This window comes from Solea solea, chromosome 10 (assembly GCF_958295425.1).
Source record: "Solea solea chromosome 10, fSolSol10.1, whole genome shotgun sequence".
Taxonomy (NCBI): Eukaryota; Metazoa; Chordata; class Actinopteri; order Pleuronectiformes; family Soleidae; genus Solea; species Solea solea.
This window is the reverse complement of record NC_081143.1, coordinates 22,704,446-22,717,146: the sequence shown is the minus strand read 5'-3', so window position 1 is coordinate 22,717,146 and position 12,701 is coordinate 22,704,446. Positions and strand designations below refer to the sequence as shown.

At 40.3% G+C, this 12,701-nt stretch overlaps 2 protein-coding genes across 2 annotated transcripts; one reads left to right on the top strand and one right to left on the bottom strand.

The window, feature by feature from the left end:
* Positions 1-2: 2 nt before the first annotated feature.
* atp5md (ATP synthase membrane subunit k) lies at positions 3-1,609 on the top strand. Its single transcript, XM_058641630.1, has 4 exons — positions 3-134; positions 1,123-1,224; positions 1,315-1,408; positions 1,492-1,609. Exons 2-3 carry the CDS (start codon positions 1,141-1,143, stop codon positions 1,402-1,404), a joined length of 174 nt encoding a protein of 57 aa, XP_058497613.1. The 5' UTR covers positions 3-134; positions 1,123-1,140; the 3' UTR covers positions 1,405-1,408; positions 1,492-1,609.
* A 5-nt stretch (positions 1,610-1,614) lies between these two features.
* Positions 1,615-6,474, bottom strand: taf5 (TAF5 RNA polymerase II, TATA box binding protein (TBP)-associated factor). The gene is made up of 11 exons (XM_058641629.1): positions 6,027-6,474; positions 4,937-5,168; positions 4,526-4,841; positions 4,248-4,411; positions 3,683-3,818; positions 3,439-3,559; positions 3,215-3,344; positions 2,964-3,128; positions 2,671-2,848; positions 2,341-2,518; positions 1,615-2,229 (listed from the first exon to the last, which is right to left on the bottom strand). The coding sequence occupies exons 1-11, from the start codon at positions 6,445-6,447 to the stop codon at positions 2,015-2,017; spliced, it is 2,256 nt and encodes a 751-aa protein (XP_058497612.1). The 5' UTR covers positions 6,448-6,474; the 3' UTR covers positions 1,615-2,014.
* Positions 6,475-12,701: the final 6,227 nt, after the last annotated feature.

Genomic DNA, 12,701 nt, shown 5'->3' with positions numbered 1-12,701 from the left:
GACATCAATGTGGACCAATAGAAACGCAGGCTTGAGTCACTGAATGTGGGCGGGATTTCCTAGCGGATTTAGCATTGCGGCCTCTGCTGAAGGGCACTTGTTTCATTCTATCTGCTCAGGGTCGTGAGTCAGAGGTAGGACAACACACATTTAAAAACAAACATGCCAGTTCACGTTGGCTTTAACAATGCTGTGCAGCATCCGTGCTGTTTTTAAAACGCTGTCGTGACGATAAACTTTTTGATAAACGGTTCAAATATTTGTTTAGCTTACAGGCTAACCTAGCAAGCTACGCGAGTAGGCTAACTAACGAGTTAGGCAGTTGCCCGATGAAAGTCAGTCTAATTTAAATGACCGCTGTAACTCTGTTAACAACCACAATGTGAATAAATGCAAGGAAGTTGGAAAACTGTCATAAATAAATATTATACCGTATTACTGCTCAAATTGCGTGTCCGACATGAGTTTTATAAGCAGCATGCTAAGACTACCACCACTGAAGTCACAGACGTCCTTATGTACTGTAACTACAGTAACCAGTTCATAACTGCGATTATTTTTTGACAAATATTGTAAATGTGTGTTGACAGTGTACTTCAAATCATGCATCCGATTCGGTATTCAAGTGTCAAATAAGATTGTAACAATCTGTCAGTGATTCTAACCTCAAGGTCTTATCTCCAATAAAAACAACATAACTCGAATTTCCTTTCAATTTACACTCAACGGCCACATTATACTGTATACTATATTGATTGATTGAAACAATGATTCTTATTTAACCATTGAGATGGTTGTATGTTAATTTTTTTCTAAAATACTCAGACCAGCCCATTTGGCACTAACAAACATCCACCACACACAGGCTCTTAAATCACGTTTCTTCTCCATGGTCTAAATGAGTTGCTGCCATGTGTTTGACTGATGACATATGTGCTAACAGTATATCAGGGACTAAAACCCCAAGGTTATAGCTGTATTAATGATCGATTGAATTGTGCCTTACAATCAAATGCAATGTTGATATTTCTTTCAGTAGATGCATTGTTTTACTCCAGATTACTTTGTCCCACATGCTGTCAAGTTCAAGGGGGAAATTCAATGTTCTTTTTCTTATGGTAGGACCATTAATTATCCATCATGGGAGGACATGACGCTGGAACCCACCAGTTTACTGGATTTGCCAAGTACTTCAATTCGTACACAATCATAGGAAGGAGGAATGTAAGTTATTTGCAACTCACCTGTAATGATTATTACCTGATAGCCTTGCACTGTTCAAATTTCTCAATTTGCTTGTTTCTTTATTTTCAGTGTGTCTTGGCCACATATGCCAGCATAGCAGCCATAGTCCTTTTCTTCAAATTGAAGCCCAAGAAACAAGCTGCCATCACAGAAAAGTGATAATGTAAGTACATGCACAGCCTTTTACTAAACAAATCCATTATTACTGTTCAAAGTATTGATCCGTTCATTCAATTTGTCCTACAGGTTTCCATTTTGACAATGTTTTCCAGCAGCTGGGAGTGGAGTGAGCGGCTCGATGTGCATGTAATAAAATATTACTGTTTGGTTTCTCAATGTTAACAATAAAGATCACTTATACCAATCACATAAAAAACACTTTGTTTTATTTACAGTATACACCAGTATAAAAGACTATGATACAGAAATGTTAACCATGTGTCGAGTAAAGTTGTACACATGGCAATGATTTATGCATGGTCTTCAAACAGCAATGGCACTTCTCTCAGGCAAATGAGTATCTACAGACAAGTTAGATTTGGAGCCAAAATCTCAGACTTTTGATCAGTACATGAGTGGACTAACCTTATTTTAAAACTCAATCACAGCTAGATGTCCATCAGATGTAAACTCACAGTACAGGTTCTAACACAGTTCCTACTGACCCACAAATCACCTGACTTTTCTGGAGAGCTCTGGGACCAAACTTTAGCTTAATTTCAAGCTTCCATTGATTTTTTTTTTCTTCTTCTCATAATTCAGTATTGTCCTATGGATTGTAGGCACCAGCAGCCAGCAGTAGGTTCCTTCGGGTGAAGTGAAGGTGTATGACAGGTGTTGATTTAGTCATATAGGTGCCCAGCAGCAGCTCCTGTGAGTTATCTTGTAGATGAATGTGTCCCGTAGCTGCTGTGAAGTCATCGGTCTCTAAATCATCAAATGCTTTCGTTGCGTCCCACAGACGAACGGTGTTGTCCATGGAACCTACAGAAGGCAGGAGACAGTTTTGCTGTATGTAGACATGTTACCTCCAAATGAAACATGCATGCAAACTAAAATCAATTTCACAGTTGAAAGAAGTTGTGGAACACTCACCAGAGGCAAGGATCTCGCCATCCCTGCTGAACTTCAGGGAGTAGATGGTATCAGTATGGCCTTTGAGCTCTGTAATCATCAGCCCATGACCAATGTCCCACAGAAGAACTCTTCCATCTGTGGCTCCAGAGGCCAAGAACTTCCCATTTGGAGAGAAAGCCAGTGTATGGATAGGACCCTGGAAGATAAAGTAAAAAGCTTGGCTCAGTAATTGTCTCTCAAGTCGGCCACTATATCTGTGAATTTTTTTTTTTATAAATCACATCTAGCCCAACTAAGCGCAATTCCAGTGACACTTTGTAAAGCATGGTAACTGGTGATTTATCTGACCTTATGACCTGTGAATATACGGACAGAGTTTCCATTAAGGACGTCCCAGAGGCGGATGGTGCGGTCAGACGACCCCGTCGCTAAATAATTGGAGTTGGGGTGAAAGCGGGTGCAGGTAACGTCCGCTAGATGGCCAGAAAATATCCGTAGAGGCTGGTAGTGATCCGTCGCCCAAAGACTGTTGAAGTAATGACACAGACGTGTAAAGAGAGCAGCATGATGATAGTCCTTAATGTGTTAAGAAAAAAATGCAGAATATATTTCATGCATGGCATTTTTTCACTCATCGTTACCGGGCAACTCTGTCATGTCCTCCAGAGACAAAATAGTAGCCATGGGGAGAAAAGTGGGTGTCCCACACTGGGTAATTGTGGCCCTTGTAGCCCACTAGACAAGTAAATGTTAAAAGACTCCACAGCCTGACAGTACCATCTTCAGAACTTGATAATAGGTAGTTTCTGAAAGATAAAACCGACAATAATAATGTTATACATTTACTTTTGACAAACATTTGCAACACCAGGAGCATCAGAGCTGTATTTACCTGTCCGGGCTGAAGCTGATGCCATATACTGGACCACTGTGTCCGTAGAGGATCTTTGACTCACTGGCCGTCTTCTCATCCATGATCCTCTCCAGCACATCATCAGATTCTTTGTCAATCACGTTCAAGTCTTGAGAGAAAACAGGAAAGATGAGAATTTTTTTTATTCAAAAATGTTCTAACAAAGGAAGTAAAAAATACTTTCACAGTGTCATGCACTCTACCTGCTGCAGATTTGACCTTGCGGAGTTTCTTTGGTGTGATGCTCCACACCCGCACTGTGGAATCAGCGAAGCCTCCTGCAATCAGACTGGAGTCATCTGTGAAGTCCACTGCAGTCAAACCCTGCAGGGTAAACAGTGATGTAATTAGAACTGATTTGCACTGTTGTATGAATATGCATTTACCTGGCAACCAGTTTCATAAAGTATAAACACACAGTGCATCATTGTGGTCATAAGGTTTTACCTGGTATGCATTTAGGAAAGTGTAGAAGCAGATGGACGGGAGGTTATCTGGTCCTAGACGGATCTTCTTGGTCGCTTCTTTCATGTACATGATTTTATCTAGTTTGTCTGAATCCTTTAATTCCGGCAGAGGTATCCTAAGCAATGGCAAACAACAAAAAAATCAGACTGGCAAGTCGAGTCTGAAATATTTCTTACAATGAGCTCACAAATCATCAAAACACCTGTAATAAAATCTTCAGTATCTTTCAAATACTGTCATCTTTGGCTTTGCAGTGACAGGTGAAATGCTAGAAATGATTGACATGGCATTTACCTGATAGGCAATGTCATTCAAATTAAAAATGTTAAAGTTTCATAAGTGGTATAAGTAAGTGCTGAAGTAAGTGCATGTCTGCCTGCAATAAAACATTGTTCCATTAAAGGAGGATTTAAATTCAACTGACAAAAGTTGCTCATGTTCAAATGAACTGTACTCCAATGCAGAAGAGACAATGCCCGATAAAGTCCAAGTGGTGAGATGCAGAATGATGCAGTATATTGCTGTGTTAAAAAATACTACCTACCTAGTTTGAGAGGGTGCATTTGGATCCTGTTTTTTGCTTTTGGAGCCCATACTGTCCTTTTTTGGTTTCTTCTTCTTGGGTTTCCCCTCCTCGTTCTCTGCCTCCTCATCCTCATCATCAAGGGGAAGCTCAATCTCAGGCTCCTTCAGTAATCCATAGTAAACCTAAAGCAAATCGAATGGCAATGAAAAGTGAAGATCTTGCAAATTGAGCTACATTGTACAAAAAGGAGACAGCACACATCTTGTATAATTTGCTTGTTGGTGTATAAAACCAACCTTGGTCTTATTGGCTTCTCGTCTTCCCTCTCCAGCCAAGCTGCCGGACATGGCATCAATCTGGCTCTTGCTGCGTGGAATGCCATCAAAAATGTCAATGTAGAGGTGTTCTTGGATAATATTCCAGATCTGGTTGTTCTGCCGCTCCTGCAGATGTCTCTTCAGAAGCTGGTAAGAATCACGGGAGATGCGCAGGACAAATTTGCTTGTGCGGAAATCAAGGAGAGTTTCATTGCCCCTCATGTGCTCCTTCTTTGAAAGGCTGGACAAAATACGCAAGTCATCTTCATAATAGCACTCCTGGTCCCCACTGAACCTGAGATAGACGACAAAAGAAAAGAGTAGAGTTTAACAGGTGTACAAGACTGAATATTTAGGGAGTCAAATACATTTTGAAAAAGGGAAACTCACTTTGCAAAAAAAGCCTTGGCCTCGCTTTCATGATTGTTGTACACCAACTCCAGATACATGTGCACAAACAGCGGGTAGAAGACCTGTGACAGCTCTGCCCTGTGACAGTCCAAAACGGTTTCTATGAACTTCTTCAGGCCACTGTAGTAAACATCATACAGAGCTGGGTCTCCCTGCTGGCTGTAAGCTGACAGCACCACATTCACATCTGGCTGATCCTCCCCAGCTGTAGCTGAAAAACAAAGAAAGTTCAAGTGAGACACAGCTGCGGTAAAACACCCTTCTTTACATTAATTTGACAATGGAATTGTTTTTTGTTGAATTTTAAAAGTAGGTGATATTGATAATTATACCTCAAAATATGTTTGCGGAGTATATAACAATCATATTGATATGTTTTGAACTTGTGTTATATCGCAACTGAAGACAATCAAATTCAATATCTTAAATGCACAATCCCTCACATCATTCACTATTTAATATTCTATACTGTAACACTTTCTGGTGTCTAAAATGCACATTTACCTTATATTTGCTATATGGGCTGCTGCAACATTAGAAAGCACAATGACAATTGTAATTAAATTACTTGTTTTCATTTATTGATTATTCTCCAGCTCTAATTCAGCTGTTAGAACAAGACAGAACAACTTAATGCCAACAGCATTATATTCTGAACGTTCCAGTGGAGACCTTCAATTTGCAAGTATATTGTTTTCTCAAACTCATTCGACGTGCATGTCTGAATATCGCAATTTGTTTAGCACCTACATGTGTTTGCACCTATAATATTAAACTCTAGTTGGTATCAAATTAGTGCAAACATATTTACAGTACATCACTAAACACCAAAGAAAGGACTGGAACAACTGAAGAAACTACGCACTCAAAGTACACATGAAGACCTTCTACAGTGTAACGTAGACTGTTAATACTAATATTGAGTACTACTTTAAGTTTTCCCCTCCCTGAAATGTCGACTTTATTTTGATAACTGTTTGCTATTCATAGAAAGCCGCATGTGATGTTACATTACCCGGAAACGTTTAAACGTTAATCGGTGTTTCACGAGCCAATGACTGTGTCGGACCTTTTTTCGGCGACGGTGCTCTGGCTGAGGATGAGACGGTCACCCGGCTGAGAAGAGAGCTTGAATCACCGGCATCTGTGTCCGCACCTCCAGTCCCAGACGAGTCTCCCGCCTTCGCTTCCAGTGAATTCTCCGGTAGACCCGCTTCACGGCGTAGTATTTCGACAGACTCGCTCAGGTTGTTCTTTCTGAGGAACTGCAGGACCGCCAACAGCGTCTGCTGGTCCTCCGGGGTTCCCGCCGCCGTTGCCGTCGTCGCCGCCGCCGGTTTGTTGCTCCCAGCCGTAGCGCTGGAGCCGGGCGACGCGGAGAGCACTTTGCCGTCGTTCGCATTGTTATTTACCCATCCATCGCTTGGTGGTTCCGTTTTTATGTCTTTCTCATTATCCGCGTCGACCAGACCACCTTGTACGGCCGCCATTTTAAAAATGAAGTACGCATGCGCGAGCTTGAAAAAAGGAGAACTCTGACTGCACAAAATGGAGTCACCTGATTGGTGCTTGAAACGACCAAAGGCACGCCCCCTCCCTCCACTGGAAGGTCCTGTTGGTCATTTTACTTTGATGACGAGCAAAGCTGCAGTTACAGTCCATTATCAATGATCAAAATGCACATTGTATAATAAAATCTTATTTCACACTTACACCTATTCTCAGAAACGCTTCAGGAAAATAACTTGAAATATATAATAATTCAGGTACTCAAGAGCATGAAGGTCAAGAATGAGTTGGAGTTTTTTGGGGAAAAAAAAGTATATGAATTTATTGAAAATTCCCAAATGGAACAGTCAACTAACGTCATTAAGAAAGTAATTAAGTAAATGGTGGAGTAATTATTTGTTGTTGTTTTGATTCTCACTGAGAACTGAATGGGACCAGGACTGGACTGGCACAAACAAAATCAGCCAAGACTGTAATAGTTTGATATTAGTATGTACTTGTAGCTTGGGACTTTGACTTACTCTGTCAGGTAATGTGTACGCACATGGGGATCAGATCATGTTTAAACGGTTTCGATGAAGGCATACAGTTTAAAACCTTTCTCAACTTACTTTGCACTAGGGCCGAAACAAATACTTGAATAATCGATTATTAATTGATTACTAAATTAATCGTCAACTATTTTGATTATCAGTTTGAGGATTTTTTTCATTATTAAAACAAGATTTCGGATCATTTTAGCTTCTTTAATGTGAATATTTTCCATAATGCTCCATATAACAAATAAATCATTAAAACTGAATCACTTTCATATGTGGGCAAAACAAGACATTTGAGAACATCATTTCCAGGATTGACAAACACTGATCAATATTTTTCTACATTTTCTTACATTTTATGGACCAAACGATTTCTCGATTAATCAAATACTCGACAGATGAATGGATTATGAATTCAATCGTTCGCTGCAGCTCTAATTTGCACAGTCACAGCAGAAAAGTTGCAAAAAGCAGAATGAAGGGCGGAAACAATAAAACTGAATTTAAAATCCCATTTCAGGATATTGTAATTATTATGATAACAAATGAGACTTTGTTTTTGTTAAAGATACAATAATGAGTTCAAAACCAATCAAGTACTTGGATACATGCTCTATAAAAATATGTATTATATATTATAAGTGAGTGAGTTTGACTGCAAACATTCGTCATTATATAATGTACCGTTTTGTACCAGGAGGTGGCTCTTTCCTCCCGCACAAGCCCTACACATTATTCAAACCTGCTCATCGTCCCTGTGGACAATGTGGTTTCAGTGTTGTGAAGAAACTGGAGCAGCAGCAATCATCTCTACTATCAATTGATCATTTGGCTTTCCTGGTTAATCAATATTTTTTTTTTGGTGTCACTGAAGAGATTCATCTTGTTTTCATATAGAAGAAAAGTTTTTTTACAATCAGGTGTGGAGAATGTTTGCTTTAAAAATGCGTTTAAACATTTTTAAGAAGCAGAAACGCTTCCTTTTGACTGACTATTTGAATAATCTACTTAATTTAACTTAAATAAACAGTACACAGTATTTGACAGAGACATTTTATTTAATCTCTGGATTGACGATGACAGTAGAAACATGATTTCCTCACCAATCTTTCAGTTTTCTAGCTGAGATTGTTTGCCACAGTCACAGTCTTAGAGTCATTGATACGATTATCGAATTCCCCTTAAACCCTGTAAGGCTAAGTGGTAGAAAATGTATTATTTGATGACAACACTTAACAATATATTAACGATTCATTGATCAAATGTTTAATGTTGTTATTTTTCGAGCAGAGAAGGTGAAAAACAGAAACTACTTCGACAAATCAGCAGCAGTTTGCACTTCACTTTCTGCTGAGGCTGGATTTCAGCACGTATAGATGAACACACTTCTCCAAACAATGAGGGCTTCCTTCCAGAGGCACTCGCATATCGCTGAGTGTGCATCTGCTATCTGTCAGTCAAACGTCACATCTTAACAGTAATCTATTTTTCTTTACTTTTTTTTTCTTTAACATTGCAGCAGCCAGTGTTGGCTCGAGCAAGTATTTCTTATACACTCCCGATATCTCCTGCACAGGTGCTCAAGCTTTTTGTCTGATCTCCTCAGGGTTATAAGAGCCTCATGTGCAAATAATTGATAGATTTATTTATTTTTTGAGCCTATTTTTAAGTCATTTAAGTCAAACACTTTTGACAGTTAATCCCATATCCAGCAGGTTTATCATGCGTCCACAACATGGCCTGGAACAAAAGAAAGGTTCACAGCTGAGGCAGCAGGGCGTTGTATAACATTGCAGCTGCGTAGCTACACACATGGAGGAGGGAAAAGGGGGTTGGGTTAGGCTGGTGGATGTCGGAGGCAGACGCACGTGAACATCAGCAGCTCAGGGTGTGGTCATCTGTGAAGGTTCACAGTGGAGTTGGTAACGAGGGAGCAAAGACTCAGGCATCGCTTGTTGCTGTGTTTTCCACTAAAGGACAATGTGGTGAATTCTGAGACCCCTTTCTCTTTGACTATGGCTGAAACACGTGTGTCAGTCAGAAGGTTGTAGATTCATTTGTTCTCCTTCTGATGGCAGTTTGAAATGACTGCATGCTGCTCCAGCACTTGCGTCACCACCATGGCGTCTTCTCTATTCTATTGTGTCGAGGGGCTTTGAAAGTCCCAGTTCTTCTGTGTTGACACTGATGTGAAATGAAACGTGGTGATCACCTGCAGCATTCAGCTGGTGCACTGAGAACAACAGACAACAAGAATTTAATGAAATGCCGCAGTACAGTAGTACACTACTTATCACAATATCACAAACCTCTGTGTGGAAGAAGCGTGACGCCTAATAAATCACCAGGTCATTTACTCTCTGACTGCTGTGTTTCTGCATCATATTTACGTCTTGGACATGAGCGTATCTTATTTAATCTTGGTGCATTTCACCACAATTTAAAATGAAGATGCTCTGTAAGATTAGATGTTGGTTTAATCAAAATTTTCGAATCTTGTAACACATCATCCCCCCTTTCTGCCCCACCCACTTATCACACTGTATATTTAGTAGTGCTTCCTGTATCCTCAGCTGCTATGGCAGCCATTATTCTAGATGCTTGGAACTAAAGCCCGGCACCAAAGGCTGTCACACAAACCCCCGGCTCTCTCACCTTTTACCTTCCACCGTCACAGAGGAGGCTGCTTCTTAACAATAATTAAGAAGCAGCAGTTCTATCCTCTTGTCACACTTCAATGATGACTTCTCTCTTTCTCCATGTGCGTGCGTGTGTGTGTCAGGAGACATCAGGGTGTGGCTTCACACACACACACACACACACACACACACACACACAGAGACACCTCAAAGAAGGAGCCGTGTTAATGGAATTGCTTGGATGTAATTTTGCTGTGGAGCCGTAAGACAGTGTCGGAAACAGAGAAACACTCACTAAGCCAGCTGAGCACTGATGCCACTCACAAGCACCAGTGGTTTTAAATTAAAGGGCCATTACAGTGTGTTTTCATGGTTAATAAATATTGGGAGAAGGATGTGACGGCGCAGCGGGCGGATGGATGGCCCACTTTCAAGCTGTTCGTTCCTATGTGCCAGTAAACATGTCCTCTGATGGGACTGCGTGGTTTTTATAGCATATGTTCTAATTGGCGTTAGACTCTGTTAATCGACACTGTGAGATGCTCACTCTGATGGAAGTTTCTGCGTGGTTGGATTTATATTAGTTTAAAAATTGCCATAAATTATCAGTCATTAAAATCCTGACAGAGATTAAAAGGAAACACTGATTAGAATGACACTCACATTTTCATATGCACACATAAGCTTGGTGAATGGAAGCAGCTTAAAGCAGAAGTTGCCAGTTACCATCAAAAAAGTTAAGAGAGTTCTGTTTATCAGTGTTTTAAAAAGAAATTTTTCAAGTCATTTGTAGATGTTAATTTGAAAGCTCACACCTGTGTGTTGTGTCCTGTTTTGAAAAGCTCTACTCATTTTGGCAAAGCATTGTTTTTATTTTCTTACAGCGCTCGCCAAGTGAACTAATTCATCAATCAAAATATAAAATACATAATTCAAATCACATCAATTTCATTTTTTATAGCACAAATTCAGATTAGGTTACTTTATCTTATTGATCCCACACTGGGGAAATTCACTTGTTACAGCAGCAAAAGGGTTAAAAAGTATTAGAAAAATTATATAAGGTGTAAAAATATATATAGAGAGAGAACATTTTATTAGTGGAAGTAAAAACCAAAAAGAGAAGGAAGTTTGCCTCACTGGGCCTGACAACACGTAACATATACTCTGTCTTTAGACCCTCGGTTCAGTTAAAGAATAACATCGCCTCCAAAATGGAAGACTCCTCAGGAAGAGCCACAGAGGACGGATCTCTCTCCAGGACGAACACACATGAAATAGATGTAATAGGCAGAACAACAGGGCCACACGGTGATGTAGTGGTTAGCACTCTCGCCTTGCAGCGAGAAGACACGGGTTCGAGCCCCGGTTGGAACAAGGGCCTTTCTGCATGGAGTTTGCATGTTCTCCCCGTGTGTGCGTGGGTTCTCTCCGGGTTCTCCGGCTTCCTCCCACAGTCCAAAAACATGCAATGTGGGGATAGGTAAATTGGACACTCCAAATTGACCATAGGAGTGAGTGTGAGAGTGAATGGTTGTTTGTCTCTATCTGTGTGTGGCCCTGCGATGGACTGGCGAACTGTCCAGGGTGTACCCCGCCTATCGCCCGATGTAGCTGAGATTGGCACAGCACCCCCCGCGACCCTCTGGCAGAGGATAAAGCGGTAGATGATGACTGACTGACTGAGGCAGAACAACAAGAAAACATACTGAACTGTGTATAAGTAAAGCTGAAACATATTATTTTCTTCTTGGCCTGATCGGATTAATTTGTTATTACTATTACCATTCAGTGAAGATACATGTCTGACACACTGTCTGAATGATGTGCAGTGTCCATTGATTTGGAAAATATGACAAGTGGGTTATTATCTCAAGACATGTATCATTTAATTTTTGCTTAACCCTTAGTGCTCAGGCAGCACAGATCCGTGCCGCAGGTGCACCCTTGGTAAATCGCCGTGGGAATAATACACAACTCCTTATAAGGACATCTGGGCGGGTGTGTGCGGTTTATAGGTCACATCTTGAGGCTTTAAAAAATGCATTTTTTTGGTCTTCTTATGTGTTTGACTAATTGACTAAAGTTATGTCTAATTTAGTATTGTATATTTAAAAAAAAGACGGGAGTATAAAAGTGACAAAATAGACCTTTTTTATTTTGTTTTTGTTCATAAAAACGAGCCAAGCGAACTTTGAACTTTGACGTATTTCCAATTTTGACAAAATCAATCAGATTCCTTTTTTTTCTTTTTTTAAATTGAGTACTTTTTCTCAGGTGTGTTTATATAGTTGGTGAATATGAAAAAAAATAATGATGTCATCAGATTGCCTATAAGTTGTGCTGAAAAAACAGACATAAGACACTCTATATTGCACATTCCTATAGCCTCTGTACTGTATATGTTTTAACATATAATGGAGAAAAATGCAGCCTAAATGCTCTGTGTTCTATTTTCCAATTTTCAATACTATCCAATCCCAATACTTCACAATAAATCACGATAACAATACAAATTGAATCGATGCCCAAGTATCGCGATACAATCAATATGTGACAAAAGCATGTACATGTACAGTATCTTTGTGTAATGAAGTGTAAAGTGATATTGTCCTGAGAGAAGGAGTTATCTGTGATGCACAAAAGACGACACAGATTATCGTATTTCGCTCTTTGTGTAAACTCCCAAGTGGATTGTTATGATGGCGTTACTCTCCTCCGTGCTCAGCTGCCAGTCAGCCAGAGAGAGGTTGTGTTAACGAGAAGATGTGTTAACGCTCACCGTCACGTTGAATGAGGAGCAGTATTTTATAGAAATAGAAAATATCGCCCGTTTTTACTGTAAACGGTCAGGAAACGCAGCAGAATCCTCCACTGAGATGCACGGGTAAATAATTCATGAGGCGTGACTCTCGGAAGAGGTGGAACATGCCTTTAGAGGAGGAAAGAGTGAGTGGAGAAGGTGGGGGGGGGGGAAAGAGTGGGGTAGGAGGTAGGGAAGGAGTGAAGGAATCATGAGGAAAAAGATGGGTGGGGCAGAAGACAGAGCGGATGGTG